At 35.5% G+C, this 14,657-nt stretch overlaps 1 protein-coding gene across 5 annotated transcripts in view; it reads left to right on the top strand.

Annotated features, from left to right (window-relative positions):
- Cimip6 (ciliary microtubule inner protein 6) overlaps window positions 1-14,657 on the top strand; it is a 297,684-nt gene that overhangs the window by 132,431 nt on the left and 150,596 nt on the right. For 3 of the 5 annotated variants that reach the window (XM_087216388.1, XM_087216387.1, XM_004867285.3), the window contains 2 exons: window positions 1,538-1,748; window positions 9,928-10,081. In XM_087216388.1, coding sequence (XP_087072514.1) covers window positions 1,538-1,748; window positions 9,928-10,081 — 365 coding nt within the window. Of the gene's footprint in view, window positions 1-1,537; window positions 3,621-9,927; window positions 10,082-14,657 lie in introns of those variants that run through there. The other 2 variants (XR_015453106.1, XR_015453105.1) reach the window with 2 other exon arrangements.

Raw genomic sequence — 14,657 nt, 5'->3', positions numbered from 1 at the left:
CTCAAATTAATCTATTCTTTATTTTTCAAATGTCTGAAATTTAAAAATACTGCCTTTTATAATGTCTGTTTGCACTAAACATTTCTTTAATATTTTTTGTTCTGTGTTTTGTTTTGTTGGTACTGGGGATTGAACCCAGGGCCTTTGTCCTGAGCTACATTCCCAGCCCTTTTAAAATTTTTTATGTTGACACAGGGTCGCCCCAAGTCGGTAAGTTGCCCAGGGCTCAAACTTGAGATCATTCTGCCTCAGCTTCCCAGAGTGCTGGAATTACAGGCCTCCACTACCATGCCCAGCCAGTGATTTTTTCTTTTATAGCAGTGTGGTCATTAGAAGTAAAAAAGTGATGAAATTGAATTAATTGTTTTGCCTGAACAGTGGTGTTTTCTTAAAAAGATAAGTATTAGATAAAAATCATGTACTGTTTACCAGTCTCCTGATGCTTTCTACATCTTCCTGAAAATCTTTCTTTCATAGTTTCAGGCTGAATAGGAAGGACAGGTTGTGAAAGGACTGGTGCCTTCATTTCAGATGATAATACATCTGTAGAGATCCACTGTTTTTGTCTAACATCAAGGCAAATTGGTGGTAGGTCTCTCATGTCCTTGATGTTAGGGAAAACAAATGTGGGTAAAATTCTATTTTCAGCAGCTTCCTTCTTCTGGCTAACAGGTGAAACAACACTGCTCAAAGTGGAAATTTGCCCTTTGGCTCCCTTCTCCAAACCCTGAGAATTATTGCTGACAGCATAAAAGGAGAACTGGATCATATGTTATTGGTTTTCCTGGAGACACTTACCTCGGCTGGATTTCCTGATATGAACTTGGTTGTTCTCATCTTCATGATATAGGGCATATGATCTATGGACCTCTAAATAATATAAGGGAAATAGTGTAACTGTCAACCTGGTAGATACCTGATACACTGAGTTTGTATTTTTTAAAATCGAAGAATGAATTCTAGGAACAACGGAGATTAAGAGTAGGAAGAATTTATTGAGAAGAAGATAGCTTCTGAGAGAGACAGAAGGGGGCCCAGAAAGTGGGTTGCCCCAAAAAGATAAGTGTTAGTGGTCATTGGATAGCTTTTATAAGTTTGGCAGGTCAGTTTGTAAAAATCAAGTAGTTATACTTGTCCTGATGGCTGAATTTAGTAGGTAAAAGGGGGAAAAGTCATCTATTCACAAGAAAACTTTTAAGGAAGAAGTATTCAGATTAGCAAATGACTTAACCACACGCTTAAATACTACAAACGTGATTAGTAAGCGTGATCAAATACCACTGTTTACTACAAGCAGATGATAATCTGTACATCAGTTACATAATAATAATCATTAACACAAATTTCTTTATATCTTATATGATTTAGAATGAGAAGATTCCATCCCAAATTTTAATAGCACAAGCCCATCAAAAACTATTAATAGGCCTAAATTGTTTTAATTTATGCTGGGAATATATTTAAATCTCATTTTAATTATGACTGTACTGAAATCCTCAATGGGATAAATGATTTATTATTTAATTTTGTTTTTCAGACAGCATAACATAGAAGATGCTGGAATAGCATGTATAACTGAAAGAAAAGAAGAAATCAAACATGAAAAAAATCCTGGAAATAGCATACAGCATTCAAAGCCTTGTGTCAGGAGAGGACGTGTAAATTATGCTAAATTCATTAACACAAAGGCAAGAACATACAATGAACCAGTTCCCTACATAGATCCCAAAAAGGGGCCAGAAGAGCAGGTTGGACTGATGTTTGTTATATGCAAATACAGATTTAGATTCAGAAGCTGCTTTCCAGAACAATTTGGTCACAAACTATTTAAAGGGTATGACACATTCAGAATAGTACTGTGTATAATCCAATAGTTAAAAGCAATAACTTAAAACTGTTCTGGCAGTCATACAAGTAATATATACAGGGAAGAAATCCAAACAATCATTTTTCTACATTAGATCAGGTTGTAGCCATTAAGTAATGCTTGAAGGTTAGTGAAGAAATTTCTTCTATAATACAGTCTTCAGGACGTGTTCTAATATAAAAATTGCCTATGATGCTTAGCAATTCAGATACTTTCTATAAAATAATAGCTACCACTTATTGAAATCATATAAAGTACTAGAAATGAGCAAAAACAATTTCTATGAGGTATTATTGGAAATATTTTATAGATGGTAACATACTCCAATGAAATTAACATGTCTAAGGTTACATGGTAAGCAAATGTTACAGTCATGTTTTTGACGCAGGACTGTTGACCTAGCCAAATCTCTCTTATTTACTATACCACAATATATAGTAGATATATTCCATTATCTTTTTAAAGTCAAGGTTTGTTGAGGTAGGATTTGTTGTATTAGTTTCCTTTCACTGCTGTTACAAATTACCACAAACACTGATTTAAAGCAGGACAGAATTCTCTTAACAGTTCTTGAGTTCAGAAGTCCAAAATTAGTCTCATTAGCTGTTGCCAGGGATTGTTCTTGCTAGAGGGTTTAAAGGAGTATGTTTCTTTGCCTTTCCCATCATCTTCAAGTGACTAACTACATTCCTTGGCTCATTGTACCTTCCTCTTTAAATCCAGAAGCATATCAGTAGCATTTTCAAATCCTTTCTGATTGATTCACCTGCCTCCTTCTTATCTGGACCCTTGTGATTACACTGAATCTGGCCAAATAATCCAAGATAATCTCTCCATTTCAAGATACTGAATCACATCTTGTCTTAGTCACTTTCCTTGTTGCTAGGACACAACACCTGACACCAATAACTTAAAGGAGAGGTTTACTTTGGCTCATGTTTTTAGCCCATAGCTGGCCATCTCAAGACAGGAAGGCATGGTGGGGCCTGGCAGAGAAAAGCTGCTCATGTCATGGCAGCTAGGAAGCAGAGAGCAAAGGGTGGGAGGCAGGGAGATAACACCCTTCCAGGCCACACCCATGTGACTCACAGCTTCCTACCAGACTCCATCTTTTAACACCAAGCCACCTGGTAGCACCCCTTAATCCAATCACCTTCCACAAACTGCCTCTGAATGCATGGGGTTTTAGGAGACATCCAGATGTAAAACAGAACACATCTTTAAAGTCCCTTTGCCGGGAAAAATAACATTCACATGTTTGGAGATAAAGATATAAATATCTTTGTAGGTGGGAGAACATTTTTCTGCCTACCATTTTTACACAGTAAAACACCTTTTTTAGTATACAGTTCTGGGTGCTTTGGCAGAGGTATAGTTGTGCTATTCCTCCACCTGTTTTCAGTCATCTTCCTCTACTGCAGCCCCAGGAACCACTGATGTGTTTTCTGTAGTTTTGCCTTTTTCAGGAAGTCATACAAATGGAATTATTCAGTATGTATCTATTTTAATCTTCCCAGAGAAATGCATTTATAATATCTTTGTATTGTTGCATATATCACTTGTTGATTTTTTTGTAGCTACTGCACACTAGCTATGTGACTTTGGGCAAGTAATTTACTCTAAGATTATTTCTTAATAAGAATAGTAATCTTTCTCACAGGGTTTTATGAGGATTAAAATAGATATTTGTCAAGTCCTGTTCTAGGCATGAGGAATATTATAGTAGTAAACAAAATAAATGGTGAGAAAAATATTGTCCTTGTGTTGCTTACATTCTAGTGGGAGGATATGCAAAATAAGTAAGCTGTGTTAGAAAGTTACATGGTAAGAAGAGTTGGCATGGAAGAGGAGGTAAGGACTGCTGAAGGTAGTGGTGCAACTTTAGGTAGTCAATAGAAAGTGTCTCCAAGAAGGTGACATTTGAGTGAGGACCTGAAGGAGGGTGGGGACTGACCACATAGAGACCTGGCAGAAGACCATTCATGATGCACCCAGGAAGCATCAAGTATTTAGCTCTTAGTAGCAGTAGAATCCTAGTCTTCTGCTTTCTGCCCAGATGTGGGAACTGAAGAGCCCACCATCCTCTGCTGAGAATAAGATTCTATGGTAGGAGACCTAATAGAGTACTGGTCCCTATAAGTGATTACCAGATGGTATTCAAAATATGCCACTGCAGAGATAATCAAAATATTTTACGTAGGTGTCTTCCAGCATGCCATTTGAAGAAAGAAAAGTGTGCCATCTGAATGGTCTCCGATGACTGTGGCAATGTCAACCTCACCCTACTCCACTTCTTTCCTCATCTCTGCCAGGGTATGAGTTAGGTAAAGTTGTTATTTAACCTGACAGTTAAATAGGGATTGCTTTTCGTGAGCTCTCCACACTGATGACATCAACTGCTCTTGTCATAAAACATCATGCTATGGCACTGTGCAAATACGAGATCTCAGGAGGAATTCTTATGGTTAAATGTGTTTTAATATCATTTAATAAACCTGACAACTGTGGTTTTAAGGCTGCTTCATTTCATAAACTTGCTCTTGTAGATGCACTTATGTTCATTATTTGGGATTTGGAAGAAATAAATCATATTTTTAAGTAGGGAAATAAATCCGGTGCCACAAACCAGGTTAGTATAGTTCTCATTATTTCTTAAAAAGGTACTGAGTAATTTTTGCACTCCAGTTCAGGGTTGAGTCTAAGACAAGCTATTAACTGGACCCATCCCTAAATTGGAGGCACTAGGAAAAAAACCAAACCTGGTTCAAGAATAGAAATATGGCTTGGCATGGTGGTGCACACCTGTAGCCTGTAATCCTCACCCAGCAAGACCCAAAGAATGAGAGAGAGGGAGGGATGGAGGGAGATAGGATAGAGGGAAAGAGAGAATAAAATATATAACAAAAATTTTAAAAATTAATCTCAACTAATTTTTTTCTTACTCTGTAGTTTGTATGTATATGGTGTTAGGAGCTGTTGTCCACAAAGCTAAGTGATAGAGTGCCAGACCTGTAAGGAATGATGAATTCTAGTTTGAAGTGAAGTGAGAGCACACATAGGAAATGCTGCTAGTAGATATGAATGGGGAGAGTGACAGAGAACGATGGGAGACACATCACAGAATTATTGTCATATGTGATTTGGGCGTGGAGTGACTAGAATTTTTATTTCAAAGAGAAACAGCAAACTTTTAAACTCATTTCTAAGAACTCAAGTAATAATGCTTCACTCACATATATGTAAACTGTTATTTAACTGTTACAGTTAGCTTGGTTGAAAAATTTATAGTAATTCTAGCTTTAAAATATCGTTGCCTAAATATTTTAATTGACATATGTATTTTGCTAAGATAATATATTTAGACCTCAACACCAAATGGGTTGCTATTGGTTTATTTACAGTATTTTTAAGTCAAATTGTGTTTCTAACTTGGGACATAAAATGGGGGAGCTAGAACAATTTAAAAGGAGTATTTTTTAGCTCAGTCACTTCCACTGAAAACTAGTTCGGTTGTTTTTGGTTTCTAAATATTGTACTTTAAAAGAGATTGTACTAGGTCATTCTTTTCCAAAGAATATTTTTCAAAGCACTGTCCCTTTACACATGCTTAAAACAAATTCCCAAAGTCAAATAGGTTTTGGAAAAGCTGTATTTTTATATGCCTCTCTCAGAGCTTTACATTTTGCATCAGTATATAAAGGTTCTGAGAAACTGTGATAAATGTATTTATCTTATTATTTCCCAAATTTATTTAACAAGAAACCTCTTTGGCAAAACATCTATTAATATGCTAGAGAATTAGTGTTCCACAAAACACAATTTAGGAATAACTGATGAGACATTGTGAATTGCTTAAAAAGAAATTTTCCCAGCATTCCTAATATCTACAGCAGAATATAAATGAATTAGGTACGGTGTAACCAATATGACCTTGACTGCTCTAGTGTTTGTGATAGAATTTCAATTCTTTAAAGCCACTGAGCTCTACAAATAAAATGTCATTGTCTATGTGTAAATTTTGTCAAAAGTCCGTATCTCCTTGGGAATCCCCAAAGTACAATTCTTTGTTCCACACATGACCACTGTTAGGACCAGATGGCCACTGTCTTGGCCAGGCCACTGTGGCTTCTGCTGTGGATCCTAGCTTACCACCCCTTCCAGTCTCTGAACTGGTTTCTCCAGGATACTCCACTTGATTTTACCACTTCTCCCCAAGGATTCTTCCATAATTTTCCAAAGAATGGAAAATACGTAATGTTTACTACAACATTTTTGAAAGCTCAGGCATACTAGGAATATAACATAGACTTCCTTGCATTGGCTTTTAAATGTGGCTAATGAGCTCATAGTAAACATTAAATTTCCTAGGCGTAAGAAAATAGTAACCACCACCCTGCCCAACCCCCACTGGGAGCCTCCAGGCACTTGGAGCCCTAGTGACTGTGGTCCTGGGGCAGGAAAGGAGATAGACCTTAGGCAGGGAGAAATGATTTCTTCTTTCTGGTCCAGAATTTTAAATGGGAACGACTATGTCTTTAGGCAAAACCTTATCTATAATCTGAAATGTAGCCTATCCCTTAGACAAAGTCATCACACCAGGTGACTTTTCCCAGTTTAGTTTATTTTGTCATCTGCATTAACCTCTTACAATCTGATGAACCACAGTAAAATTTTTATTAGACCTTCCCTTTGGTGTGAGGCACCTCCATCTATTTCTTTAATCTTATAATTCCTTATGAGCAAATGCTTGGACCAAAAAGGCATACACATATGTATGGTACACACTCGCACTCCTCCAAAAACAACCCATACTTTTCAGGCATGGGGAAGACTCCAAAGATAGGAAAGATAACAGTACAGTATTCTTGGAACTGTCAGATTTAATTCAGTGAAGATGCATCTAATCAATAATGGCAGAACACTTTTGCCAACTACAGGGTCAGACTTTAGGAAAAAATTATTTCATTCATATTTTTGAAGCTAGAGACCATTTTGATAAAACTCTCGATTCAAAAAATTTTGCTTGAAAGCTAAACTGATGTCTCTAAGAGAAGTTTTAGCATTACATCGTTTTTTTGAGAAAAAAGTTGACATGCACCAAGCACTTCCTCCTGGTCCTTACCCAGAGTCACTTCTTCAATAACTTGGGTATTAGCAAAATGATTTTGTGATCAACAAAATTAGACACTGTGATGCATGCCTTATCTCATCATACTTTCTCAGTATACTTACTGCTATGGTTTGAAAGTTTGTCCCCTCCAAAACTCATGTAGAATTTAATTGCTATTGTAAAAGTTTTAATAGTGAGAACTTTTAAGAAATGATTAGGCTGAGCTGGGCATGGTAGTGCATGCCTATAATCCCAGCGCTAGAGAAGCTGAGGCAGGAGGATCCTTGTTCCAGCCAGCCTGGGCTACATAGTGAGTTCAAGGTCAGCCTAAACTATGTAGCAAGACCCTATATATTTTTTAAAGGGCCGGGATTTAGCTCAGTGGCACTGTGCTTGCCTCACAAGCTCAAGGTCCTGAGTTGGATCCCTGGTACCCCCCCCCCCCCCAAAAATTAGACCATCAAGGTTCTGCCTCACTGGAAGATTAACTTTGTTATGACAGGGCAAGGTAGATCCCCTCTTAACTTCCTTTTACCATTCCACCTCTCCCCATATAAGTGTTCAGGACACCATCTTGGAACTAGAATTGCCAAACCTGCCCTCTCCATGATGACTTCATACCAGATTTCCCAGCTTCCAGAAGTGTGAGCCAGTACATTTCGGTTCATTATTAATTACTCGGCCTGTGGTGTTTGGTTACAGGTGCACAAAAGAGACCAAGATGTTTGCTTGGAGCTGCTTTATTTTTGCTTTTGAAATAATGTAATGTAGTTTGCCCTTATCTGGTGTAGCATTCCACAGGAGAGTTGACATAGTAGTGTAGCACAGAAATTCAAGGTACATAGATAGCTGAGGGTTGAATTGAGGCAAGGCTGCTGCCTGCTAGTGATGGATCCTGGGGAAATTTCTTGATCTCTTGGCAGTTTTCTCATCTATAAAATGGATGTACCTACCTCAGAATTGTGGTGAGAGTGAGATAAGGCCTATAAATCCCAGATCTTAGAATATAATAAGCACTATCATAATTATGAGGTAAAGAGGAAGAAAGTTGCCAGAAGCAGGTACTGTGACAACAGTAAGACATGACTATTTATAGCCAGATAGTGATAAGACACCATCTGTTTAGTAATCTGTTCTAGAATTTTCTCAGCATCTATATTAAGTAGTCTTTAACTTTTTAAAATTTTTCTTTTGGTACCGGGGATCAAACTCAGGTCCTTGAGCTTGCGAGGCAGGCGGCGGAACCACTGAGCTAAATCCCCGGCCCTAATTTTTTAAATTCCCTCTGTACCACATTCTGAAAATAAAAGAGGCAAATCTCTCCTCTAAAATTCCTAGTTCATAAATTTCTGTGGTTTCTGGTCACCTTTTACAATTACTCATTATTCCATTGCTCCTGGTTGTACTTTGCAATTGGCCTAAAAACTGGCACTAATTTAAAGTAGCAACATGAGATCTAATTCTCTCATCCACTATTCATTTCTTACATCCCTCTTTGGTATGCTTCATGAACCTTTTTTCAATCTCAGGTTAACTTCATTTAACAAAGAACCTCAAATTGAGTAGTTCAGACTTTCAGCTCTAAATAATGTACTCCTTTCCAACTTATTAGCCTTTCCTTGATTACTTACTCCAAACAATTTTCCCCAGAAAATATTATTTTTGCTACATTTAACATATTATATCAACTTTTAAGTTTCTCAATAGTCATCTGACAAGTTGACTCTATTAAATTTTAGTTTGAATTTTATATTATGTCCTTCGTAAACATGCCTGTGTTTTTAGAAACTAAGCTTATTTGAGAGCTTACTGCATACAGCCACATAGGTTTCTCTAGATACCTCTTCCTTTTTGTATTAATATCACCTCAATTGTATTGTCAGAAATTTATTATTAGAATCACATATTCATTCCCCTTGAGTCATATTGTCTCATAAAATCATAGGTGACTTTTTAAAGCCAGATCTACTTTCTTATAGACCAAGGTAAGTACTTTATCATATCCAAGGTTACTTCATTCCCTAATCATATCCAAGAAGCTCTAAGTGTCATAGTTACCTTTCCCCAGGTTCTCTTCTACCTGATCAAGAAGTTCTATAACTTTCAATCAAAATTAAGTTGAGTAACAGTTTCCCTCATTGCTTTCTCAACATCTAAGAGATTTAATGGTCATATGTGCTAATGAGAAAAATCTATCAGTTCTCCCTTTCCTACATGCTTAGGTTTTAGTACCAAAAATTTAGTAACATTTGAGATACTTTCTCTTAGAACAGTTTTTCAGTGTGAGTTGTAACCAACATTGGGAAATGAAATAAAAGAGAAAGTAATTAAATATAACAGAAAAATAGCCGAGTGCCCTGCATCTATTGCATCGTGTACTCTTGCATGATATAAAATGTATTTTATGGTGTAAAATGTATTTTATGGGGCCGGGTACTTAGCTCAGTGGTTTTGCTGCCTGCTGCACTAGCTCAAGGATTCAAGTTCAATCCCCGGTACCAAAAAAAAAAGATGTATTTTATGGTTTAAAATGTATTTTAAAGTTTGAAAACCACCATTTTAGATAATGATAAGAAATGATTTATATTGCCATAATAAAAGTATAGACCACAATTTTAGATTAAATTATGTTTAACACATATATGCATATGTACATAGAGTATATATTAATATTATAGTAAAAAACATTGAAATATAACTTTTGTTTATTTTTACTACTTCATGTGTTGATAGACATCAGCTTAGGAATTTAGCAGGTGTACTTTGGCTAAAAATATAATTTATTTTTAGATACCTTTTAAGAAACGCAATCTTTCTGAAAAGATATTTATTCCTAGATTTCAGAATATCCAATAAATTACTGAACTGAATTACTGAACATGAATAGACATCAAGTGACACATGAAAATGTTCAACAATATTCAATTTTACATTTCCAATTTTTTTATAGAGTGACTGGTGGTCACATGGTGAAGCAATAGAATATACCTCCCAACCACTTTATGATACTCAAACTACCCAAAGAAGTGACTTCCGAAAACCAACATGTCCACTGGTTTTGCCTATCAAACACAGCAGGCTGCAGAAGCCTTCTTGTGGAATAGGTAAGGTTAGTAGAAGTAAAATCTGATTTTTATCATCTCAATATACTGTTATCAAATTAAGATGTATTAGATGTGATGATGCCACCCAAGAAAACATCTCTGTAGGAGTTAAAAATATAGCAAGAACAGATTTTGACAAATTTGTTATTTCGTCCTAGTGGACATCTTCTCTCCAAACATGCTTAATATTACATAATGAAAATTATACTGATAATATCAGCCACCAAGTCAGAAACTTAGTAGCATTATTCTTGTTGTAGTTGCCACCAAATTTTTAAATTTATCACTATTAAAATAGTAGGTAACACTAAATGGCAGTATTGCCCAAAGTACACTTTGAGGAGCACTAGTTTTGTACTGTATAATATTCATAGGTATTGCTCAAAAAATGGGAAGTAGTAAAATAAGTTTTTCAAACTTATATTTTTTTCTCATTAAGTTTATTGGTACATTTTAGGTATAAAATACAGTTACATTCATCATTGGGATCTTGTACCATTGCATGAGTATCTTGGTTCTTATTTTTTTTTCCCCTTCCCTTGCCCTCGCTTCACCCCCTCCACCCTTCCCTATTTGCAAAGATTTTATTTCCTTTTTTCCTTTTCTCATAATTTTTCTTTTCCCTTTTTTCCTTTCCCCTACCCCTCCCACATCCCCTGCTTCTTTAGACCTTTTATTCATGTTACACAATATCAATTATACATTTTTAAAATTACAATATCAAGATCTAGGAGACATTACCACAGATTTTACAGAATTTTAAAAGATATAGAAATCATATTACAAAAATCTTTTTTGAAATAAATTTGATAACTTCTAAGAAGTACCTTGGAAGACAAATTAATGAAACTAACTCTGGAGGAAATATAAAATTTGAATACCACGTATTAAAGAAAGTATATTCCTAGCTTGAAAACCTACCTATATGACAACAGCAGGCTCATATATATTTTAACTGATAGATTATATCAAACAATTAAAGCAGAAAAAAGAAGGAACACTTCTCCCCTCATTTTAGGAACTCAACATTGTGCTAATCCTAAAATTGGATAAAGATAATAGAAGAAAAAAGTATGAACATAGATAGAAATTTGTTTAACAAAACAAACTATTGGAAGTCAGATCTGGCAGGATGTAGAAAGTGTTTTTGTTATAGGGATGGCAGTGTTGGTTCAGCATTGGAAGATCCACCCCCAAAAGTCATCATTTTAACAGAGGAAAGGAAAAAGCCATATGATCCTGTCACTAGTTGGAGAAAAAGTATTGGACTAAATTCTACAACTGTTCATGCTATGAGCTATCAGGAGACTAGAAGTAGAACAGAAACTTCTCAACAGATTAAAGACATGTACTTCACACTTCCAGCGAGAATGCCTTGTATGAATGGAGAAGATACAATGCTTTCTCCCTAAGGTGGGGAACAAGGACAGATATGCTTACTCTTTATCTGTCCATTAAACTTTGAAACCTAGGGCCCACCAAAATAGTCTGGCAATAAAATGACACAATTAGGATAGGATTGGCAAGGTAGAAGCAAAATCTTTATATGTAGATGAAATGATCATCTACAGAGAAAATACTAAGAAATCTCTAGGAGCCCCTAGAACTTGTATTTGAATTTAGCAGGATTAGAAAACACAAGATATATATAAAAATTCAAGTCTGTGTATACTTGCTATAAATGAAGAATTAGATATTGAAATATAAAAGTTATGTAGGAGTAAAAGGACCTAGAAAAGTTAAAAACAAAAACAGTGTTGGAAGGTGTTTAGTACCTAATTTTAAGACTTCTTCTAAAGCTACAGTAATCAAGGCAGTGTTGGTGTAAGGAAAGACATATAGATCATTTGAATAAAACAGAGAATCTAGAAATAGAACTACACATATATGGTCCACTGAGTTTTGAAAGATTATTTAACATTAGCATTTTATAGAATATAAACTCAATTCAAGAGCAGAGGAAAAGATACTGTTTTCAGCAAACAGCACTAGAATACCTGGTATCCGTATATAAAAAATTAACCTCAACCCTTTATTTCCATACATGAAAATAACCTGAAGGGATCTATGAACCTAAATATGAAAGCCTAAAAGTATAAAACTTGAAGAAGAAATTAAAAGGGAAAATGTTTATGAATTCAGGGTAGGCAAGAACTACCTAAGATACAAAAGACATGATGTACAAAAGAAAACAATTGATAAATGAGATTCCATCAAAATTTAGAACTTTAAATGACATCATTAAAATAGAAAGTAGTCCTTAAACAGACCATATTTACAATGCATATAACCTATGACCAGAATATACAAAGAATTCTTAGAGCTCATTAATAGACAACACAATTAAAAAGTAGACACAAGAAGATGATAAATAGCCAGTATAATACAAGGAAAGGTGTGCAACTTTAGAATCAGAAAAATACTAGTCAGTACAATAACAAGATTGAATTATACACTCATTAGGGAGATGAAGTCAAAAGTTTTAAAAGCCTTGTCATGACTTTCTTTTTGTTGGATTCTCCCCCTTTGCGTTTAATTTGTCACACCCAATGGATTCATTCTGCTGGGTTTCCTGGGGTTGTGATCCTCATTGTCTTTTCCAAGGATATTGTCTAAAATTTTTTGGAGTGCTGGTTTGATATTCATGAAGTTCCTGAGGTGCTCTTTATCATGAAAATATCTTATTTCTCCATCAATTTTGAAAGATAGTTTTGCAGGGTACATCAATCTTGGTTGGAGGCTGTTTTCCTTTAGGGCTTGAAATACATCACTCCAAGCTCTTCTTGCCTTGAGGGTTTGTATTGAGAAGTCTGCTGTGATTCTGATGGGCTTTCCTTTGTATGTGATTTGTTTCTTTTCTCTCACTGCTTGTAGAATTTTATTCTTCTGTTGGATTTCTGGAATCCTAACTATTCTATGCCTATGTGTAGATTTTTTTTGATCAAGGCTATTTGGAGTCCTATATGCCTCACTTATCTGTATGTCAAGTTCTTTTCCCTTGCTTGGGAAGTTTTCTGCCATCACTTCTGTGAATAGTTTTTTTATGTCATCTGCACTCTCTCCTGTTTCTTCATTGACTCCAATCAGTCTTATGTTATTCTTCTTTGCATTGTCTAGCAGTTGCTAGATTGATTTCTCATGTTCCTTTACAATTTTAAAGCAATTTTTCTTTTCCTGGTCACTAATTGCAATCTTATCTTCTATATGTGAAATTCTATCCTCACATTGGTTCATTCTGCTGTGCAGACTTTTGATGGAGTTTTTAATCTCCTGGAAATCTGTTTGGATCTGTTTTATGGATTCCATTTGTTTCCTATGTTGGGATTCCATCATGTTCCTCAGATCCTCTATTTTTTTATCTGTGTCCTCTCTAGATTTATTAATCATGTCTTGCATCATGAGCACAATCTTTGCTGTTATCTGAGTAATTATTTCTGATTTCATTTTTCCCAGATCCTGTTTTGTTGCCAGTTCAGAGAGACGAGGTGGTTGAGTATCAGATTTTTCCATCTTGTTTCCCTTTGGGGTTTCTGTAGGTGATCCAGAAGTCTGTTTTTGAGGCTTGTTTACGTGTCTTCTCATTTCCACAGGGGGGCGGGGGTTTGCTTCTGGTACCTGCGTGGCTCACCTTCTCTGCCCTAGGAGTTTCGGATCCCGGTGACGGAGCTTCCTTCTGGGTGCTTCAAACTTAAATTTTAAAAGTTAAACATTTTTTACCCTATAGAACTCAACATTCTTATTTCTAAGTATAAGTGTGATGAATTTCCAAGAAGGAGAATAAAAATGTGGTATTTTTCCCACTTATTGATCATCTCACCCTTATTAAAATCATCCTACATGACTAGTATCCCACAAAACAGAATTTCGGAAATACCATTATACTGACTATTAAATAAAATATTTTTATATTTAAAATTTATTTCACGTGACAATGTCATTATAATAAGTCACATTTTATTAGAGTCATACTGGTTCTTAGTCTACATCCTACTCATCTTTACCTCTCAAGTAGAATTTAGCAACTTTTAAACAAGTACAGGATCAAGTCAAAATAAAAATGTATATACTGAGTACCTATTCTATTCTTCATCCCATACTAAAATTCATAAGCTAAACTTCAAATAAGCTCGGTAATGTAATACATGACAGTAGTCAACAAAAGAGTATAAGGCATGAACAAATTATATGGTGAAAATTTAAATAAAACAATTATAGTAAAATAAATTGCCATTAATCCCCCTCAGAATATTCCTCCTTACTTCAAACACAACTGTTCCATCATTCTTTCTGAAGTAGTTCTGGAAGTCCTCTTTATGAGTGTATTCATGAGGCGTGATCAGCAATTAAGTGAATGCTGCTGACAAGTGCTATCCAACAGAGTTTTGTAAAAATATTACAGTGTGTCCTCATCCATCTTATTTACCAGATCTAGCACTGTGAAACTTCTGGATCTTTCTCTCAAGTCAAAATGACCACAAAAGGTAAATGTTTTGAATGTATTCAGAACACTGAGGCAGTCACAACAGCACAACTAAAGACACGAAAGAGGACTTCCTGAACTACTTTAGAAAGTAGC

This window comes from Heterocephalus glaber, unplaced genomic scaffold, assembly GCF_053883595.1.
Source record: "Heterocephalus glaber isolate CG9 unplaced genomic scaffold, H.glaber_assembly_v1.0 deba00001457, whole genome shotgun sequence".
Classification (NCBI taxonomy): domain Eukaryota; kingdom Metazoa; phylum Chordata; class Mammalia; order Rodentia; family Bathyergidae; genus Heterocephalus; species Heterocephalus glaber.
Note: the sequence above shows the minus strand (reverse complement) of the source record. Positions and strands in the feature narration are given on the sequence as shown.